This window comes from Buceros rhinoceros, unplaced genomic scaffold, assembly GCF_000710305.1.
Source record: "Buceros rhinoceros silvestris isolate BGI_N320 unplaced genomic scaffold, ASM71030v1 scaffold14495, whole genome shotgun sequence".
NCBI classification, from domain to species: domain Eukaryota; kingdom Metazoa; phylum Chordata; class Aves; order Bucerotiformes; family Bucerotidae; genus Buceros; species Buceros rhinoceros.
The window spans coordinates 1-6,899 of record NW_010412365.1 but is presented as its reverse complement, the minus strand read 5'-3'; the positions used below and the strand labels follow the sequence as shown (position 1 = coordinate 6,899).

Sequence of the window (6,899 nt, the reverse complement as noted above, 5' to 3'; positions counted from 1 at the left end):
CGCCCTCGATCCCACTTGTCCATGTCATTAACAAAGATATTGAACGTGTCCCAGTACGGACCCCTGAGGGACACCACTTGACACCGACCTCCATTTCGACATTGAGCTGGCAGCTATTTAAAGAGATTTTTCTTAGAGCTCAAGAACTGTCGATTCCTGTGTTCAAGAAATCAGGTGAGAAAGTGGGAAACCAGCATGGAACTGGTTTCATTGAAGGAATTGGTTTCACTGAGGGAACTGGTTTTATAGCAAGTTGGGTCAGGGCGAGTGAACCGGAGGAGTCACAGAGCAGCACTAGAAAAGGCTTCCAGGCACACAGAGGTGTTTGGGTTGACAATGTCACTTTAAATGTTGATATCAAACCCAGATATTAGGAATAATCTGACATATTATATCAAAAGTCTTCTGAAAAATAGGACTGGGGAGAATGATTGACACGTTTAACTGGGAGGGGGTGATCACGCCTGCGTGAAGCTCCTTGTGATCTTAAAGATGCTGGAATGCTTCAGGCACAGTCTCCAAAAGCAGCGCGTGTCTCCTGGGCAACCAGCGCGGGATGTGTCTGTTCCCATGGAGATGGCGAAGGCCCCCGGAAAGTTCTGTTCCCGGCTCGGGGAGCTCCAAGCTCCTTCTTGCTGTATCCGAAGCAGAGGCCGTGGGCACATTCGGGGGCTTCAATCCTGCAGCCGACGAGGAGGAGGGAGCTGCGAAGGGTCAGCGTGGGGCTGGTCCTGCTCCTGGATCAAACTGGGCTGCTGTTCCCATCTGAGGGGCTCCTCCCTCAGCCAGCAGCTGCCGGCACTGGAGACTCCTTTGCAGCTCCTCCTGAGGAACACTGCGGTCTTGCCAGCCACGGAGGCACCCATGAGCTTGGATGCTCGTTCTTTCAAGGGAGTGGACAGACACACCTGGAAACCAGGGCATGCAGCGTGTGCAGGGAGTTTGCACCTCAGAAGCACTGACAGGTCCACCTGCACGACCTCCATCCAACCCTACACCGCCAGCATGGTCCACAAACGGGACACAACGGGCACCACTTCCCATGGTGTGATGCTAAACCCCTGTGAGGCTCTTCCACAGGAGCAGACTTACAGATAGCAGGGAGCAGCAGCAGGATCCAAGCGTGGTTTGATCGTTTCCTGTTGTTAAATGTGAGGTGTGGGATGCAGCAGCGCTGGTGGAACAGGGACCACTCCCCAGTGGGGATTCTTTCAGAGCAGCGTTTCGTAGGTGGAACATGTAGGTATCGCTTTGTGCTTTTGTTTGAGATCTTCTTCATCCTCGGCCTAACAAGTTCCCCTGGAGCCAGCAACGTGGCCAAGAGGCCACTGGTCTCCTAGGGTGCATGGAGAAGACTGTGGCCAGCAGTCCAGGGAGGTTCTCCTCCCTGTCTGCCCTGCCCCAGTGAGGCCATATCTGGAGTCCTGTGTCCAGTGCTGGGCTCCCCAGTTCATGAGAGATGAGGAGCTACGGGAGCGAGTCCTAATTGTCTTGGTATCTCGGGCTTATGACTAATGATGTTGAAAGTCTTTCTCTTGATGATCTCAGCAGAAATTTATGTCTTATTATCTGGCATTGTATTTATAATGAACGTCCAGCGTTGCTATGACGTATGTACAGGCACCAGCCTGGCTGGAGCGTCTGAGCACTACGGCATCTCTGAGGAATGAAGCACTCTCTTTCCCACGAGAGAACAGGGTAGTCAGAATCCCTCGCAGCCCGTTGTTCCTGTGGTTTCCAGTTGCAGGCTGGGTGTAAGTGGATTGGCAGGCGGGTGCCAGGGCTGGGGTGCGAGTGGGAATGGGGTGGCCGTTCCCAGTGAGCGTAGCTGGTGTGCTGGTCACTGCCTGTCCAGGTACCGGCAGTACCACTTCCTGCTCTCTGCTCCACGGCGCTCTTGCTGTTTCCATCTGTGAACTTGTGAACTGAACGGTGGAAGCCAGAGACCACGCAGATGGGCAGAGCTGTGTGGTGTGGCCGATGATACGACGTAAGGCGTAACACATAACTCCTCTCCCTCACACAAACACCCCCACTGCCATTTGAGCTCTACCCCTGTGTATCCTGTTTATCTTGCGAAGAAGCGCTGAGCACCATAACCATTCGACTTCCCTTCCTTCCGCCTGTGCTGCTTCTACGCATCCTCTGAAGCCCGTTTCACACGCACCTCGTGCTGCCGTTCACGTGCTGGATGTGCCTTTTTCCAGGAGGGTGTGCAGGGCTCACCGTGCACCTTCACAGCCGGCTGACCCGCTGCCCAGTGCAGCCAGTTGCTGTTGGCTGTGACCAACCAACCTGCCGAGCCACTGGCCAGGTGGGGACAAGGGGACAAAGCCCGTGTCACGCTCAGGCCAGGCACCTTCCGCCTCTGCAACGCGTGGTCACTCAAAAAAAGTCGCGGTTGGAAGCCTGTTGTGCAGCTGGAGCCCGAGGACTGGAGTCGTGTTGCTGTGGCCTGAGTTGCTGGGTCTGGTGTTTCCGTACCCCTGCCAGTGCGGAGATGTGGTGACACACATAAATGTCCTAATGGAATGCTGAAAGGAGTAGAAAACCCCCTTCCCTGCTGCTCCTGACACCGCACCAGTGACACAGTGCTGTCACCTCAGGAGTCACCTTCCACCACCTGCTCAAGGTTTTTAAGCCTAAATCTTCCAATATTTCAGGCCCATTTGATGTTTTTATCTTCTGTCCTGACTGGCTTTGAAAATGCTCCAAAATCTTCTCGTTTGGGGGTTTAATCTACGTGTCTTTCACGTCTTTGAGGATGGTAGAACAGGCTGGATGAATCAGCCACCCTTGGAGTCCTTAGTAGCCACTTCCCTCCCACTGGACTTTATCATTTGTTTATAAACTTTTGTTTATGACCTTTCAGTAATTTTTCTTTTCCCTGGCAATTACGTACAGACTATATCCATGTGAAGAATTTCAGGCATATAGTGATGCTCGTGCATTTCATTTACATTTGCCATTTCCCACCGGCTGCCACTTTCCGAAGTTGTCGATGTTTGCTGTAATTATATCTCGTTTGAGATTAACTTTGACTTTTGGGGGGGGGTTTAATCTATTTGTAATTGTCATAGTTATTCTGCCAAATAAAATAATGTAGAAAGACACGCGGGCTCGTCTGGCAGTGCAGGTTTTTTATGATTGATACCGCTCGTTGCTCCATTGTGCTCGAAGTCTGATGCGGTTGTGTTCACCTGCTAATTGTTCTGCCAGGTTAGTTAGTTGAAATGGGAGGTGGGAGCTGATGCCAGGATTGCATCGTTTCCCTTCTTGGGTTACGCGCCTTCCCCAGTCTCCTCGGGCTTTCTAAGGCTGTTTCCCGGTTCTTAGGTAGCTTCGTGTATTAATACATCCTTCAGTCAGTAGTTAGTTATTCCTGATCTGCTTTTCAAATCATTGTCAGCAAGAAGGGGATATAATTCCTAGCATCATTCATATTAATTAAAACGGGCTTTAAATAATACTTTCCCCTGATAAAGAAACAGGAAATCCTGTTGGAAGGGCAGGAGCACTCCAGGCAGCTGCATTGGTCTGATCCCGAGTCCACGCAAGGCTCAAGAATGAGTTTTGAAACGAGGAGCATGAGGTAGATGGGATCAAGACTAGCGGAAGTTTCCTGACCTGCTCTTCCTCAGGCAGCTGATTTTCCGCATGAAGGATCAGCGTGTGTCTCACTCACCCGGAGCTCCGGGACGCCTTCAGCACAGGGCTGCTTGGAATCCAGCTGGGCCTCAGAGGACGGGCCAGAGAGGAATTGCCAGGCAGGTGAGGAGCTCAGTGGAGAAGACACAAAAGACGTGGCAGTTTCTTTGGGGTTTGGGATTAAATGCCTTGGGATTGATGGCATTTAATATTCCCGGTAGTGCTCATGGCATGAACATGGGAAGCGCAGCGAGACAATCTGTGGGTGATGCGGAACAGGCGGGCATCGCTGAGGCAGAAGAGAGTTACATGGAAACAACGGGGTGATTCTGGAGACTATGCAACTAGGTGACATCTGATGACGATACAGGACTTGTGACAGGAACCCACGCCGGAAGCTGGAGGCTCATCCAGTGGCAGTGGTGGAGAAGGAGAAACAGCCCAGGGTGGTGTTAGTCCACATGTGGGAGGTGTGGGGTTATCACTGCTGTAGTATCGTGGAGGGCAGTTGGGAAACTGCAGAGGTCAGTGAGAGAAGGGTTAATGTCCACAAGCACACGGCTGTGGGTCCAGCTCTGTTTGCCCCTGCTCTGGACAGGCTAACTGGGCTGGCTGGGAAAGGCTGGTGCAGTGCTGACAAACGGGTGCTGGAGCGTATCAGGGAGTCCCTTGTCCTGCCCCCTGTCCCAGTCAACACTGCCTGCACCTCCCCGCACAGACCCTTGTCTCACCAGTTCTGGGAGGACCTTTAGCTGTGGAACTCCCATCGTCGCTGAACAACCTCCAGAATATCTCTGCTGCTGCTGCTCTGCTCAGCAAACCAACCAACGCAAACCTTCCCAGGAAAACTCCAATCCGTTATTTCTCATCCTGCGGGGGGTGGGACCGGCAACTCCCTGCGTTTGCAGCAGCCTTTTGGATACCTTTTGGAGAGCAGTATTTTCTCTTTTTGGGCTTTACACTCACTGTTCTCCCCTGCCCAGCTCAGTTTCTCCCAGATGTGTTTTCTGTGATGCACAGAGCTCTGACTGCACAGAGGGTCTGGTGGAGGCAGTACCCTCTGGTACCCCAAAAGAAGGACCCCTTCAGAAGGGTTCCTCAGCACCGCTGGCAGAGATTAAATCTGCAGCCTCGGGGAAATGTAGAGCTGGGGCTGCTCGTGCCCTGAAGGGGACAAGGGGTGGGGGAGAAGCAGAGACACAATGTGGAAGAGAACCAGACCTGGAGTGTGGAAAACCAGAAGAGCTGAAGGATGGAGAACCAGAAGAGCTGGAGGATGAAGAATTAGAAGAGCTGGAGTATGGAGAATCAGAAGAGCTGGGGTATGGAGAATCAGAAGAGCTGGGGTATGGAGAATCAGAAGAGCTGGGGTATGGAGAATCAGAAGAGCTGGGGTATGGAGAATCAGAAGAGCTGGGGTATGGAGAATCAGAAGAGCTGGGGTATGGAGAATCAGAAGAGCTGGGGTATGGAGAATCAGAAGAGCTGGGGTATGGAGAATCAGAAGAGCTGGGGTATGGAGAATCAGAAGAGCTGGGGTATGGAGAATCAGAAGAGCTGGGGTATGGAGAATCAGAAGAGCTGGGGTATGGAGAATCAGAAGAGCTGGGGTATGGAGAATCAGAAGAGCTGGGGTATGGAGAATCAGAAGAGCTGGGGTATGGAGAATCAGAAGAGCTGGGGTATGGAGAATCAGAAGAGCTGGGGTATGGAGAATCAGAAGAGCTGGGGTATGGAGAATCAGAAGAGCTGGGGTATGGAGAATCAGAAGAGCTGGGGTATGGAGAATCAGAAGAGCTGGGGTATGGAGAATCAGAAGAGCTGGGGTATGGAGAATCAGAAGAGCTGGAGGATGAAGAATCAGAAGAGCTGGGGAATGGAGAACCAGAAGAGCTGGTTGCTGCTGCTGCCACCAAGGGGATGGGAGGAGTGGGGCAGCACTTGGGTGCTGCTCTGCGGGATTTCAGCTGCCCGTCTGTCCCCATGCAGGGCTGTGAACCCACCAGCAGCCCAGGATCTGTCACGTCCCCAAATACTTCTCTGAAATAAATCCTCCTTGGCCAGTTGTTGCCCATCTCCTCTTTCCACAGCTGTCGGTGTCTGTCTCCATGTGAGTCCTTCCACTATTTTGAATGGAATCGTGTCCTGTTTTTCAAACCTCATGTCCAGCTTCTTGGGATTTTCATGTGAATCCCCTCTCCTGGCACACCCGTGACCCCCCAGACCCCATGCTGATAGGAAATCCCGTAGGCACGTTCACTCGTTCATTAGCCATACTGGTAATGGGAATATTGAGTGATTCTGAGCTCAGGAGCCAGTGGCCGTTTCTTTGGAGATATTTTCTGGTTTTCAGGATCTTTTCTACGCCCTATTGCACCAGTTCCAAACCTGCTGTTTCAGGGAGCAGAGCACTGCTGCCCTTACACCTCTTTAAGGCATCCAGTACCTTCACCTACGTCTTTAATTACCCACAGATCAAAAAACTGAAAGCAGCTGCAAACGCATCTCCCCGAAGTGGCAACTTGTGTACTCTCTGTCCTAACCCGCCGTCTTGGTTTTAAGATAGAAGCTTGAATAATAGCACAGAAGTAACACCAAACCCCACCAGCCTGGATGGGGAAAGGTGGCCTCAGAGCCCCGGCAGGTGGAACGCCAGCCTGGCCTCGAAAGGGAACGGTTTTCCTCTTGATCTGGGAGAAGCCGCTCTTGTGCTGTGACCTTCACCCTTTGGTGCAGGTGCTTTGCCCTGACAGTGTGGTGGCAGGTGGAGAATCGCAGGGAACGGGGCTCCTTCACAGCTGGGTGCTGTTGGGCTGGTCGCTTCCATCCGTGTGTGCCTTATTTTCCATTTGAGGGACCAGAGAGCTGCGTGAACTGATTTCTGTAGTGCTTAGAGACCACAACCACACTAAGTAAGGGACGAGTTTTATTATGACATGGGTGTTCTTTTTTCTTTTGACTTCGACTCATTCAATCTCTGGCCACGGGCACTCTGGAGTGGCCAACCGTGTGGTTGGACGTTCTTTTGTGGCGCTCCATCGCCTGTTCCGAACATCCCGCCTGAACACGGTCCAGCACGGACCGTGTGGTACTGAATGGGAACCCGCTACCGCGGCACGACCTGTGTCCTCCCGCTCCAGAACGTGCCGGAGCAGCCGGCTGCTGGCGGGGATGGGAGCGACTGGAGCTTGTGGCTTTATCTATAACCGATACAAGAACGCAAACCGCCGCGCACCCACCGCCCCGCGGGC

General features: G+C 52.6%; 1 protein-coding gene across 1 annotated transcript; it reads right to left on the bottom strand.

The window, feature by feature from the left end:
- Window positions 1–4,869: 4,869 nt before the first annotated feature.
- LOC104493650 (putative protein TPRXL) lies at window positions 4,870–5,325 on the bottom strand (the record flags this gene model as incomplete). The annotated part of the gene is made up of 1 exon (XM_010136373.1): window positions 4,870–5,325. A coding segment is annotated over one exon (456 nt), but the record flags the coding sequence as incomplete, so codon positions are not given.
- Between the last annotated feature and the right edge of the window lie 1,574 nt (window positions 5,326–6,899).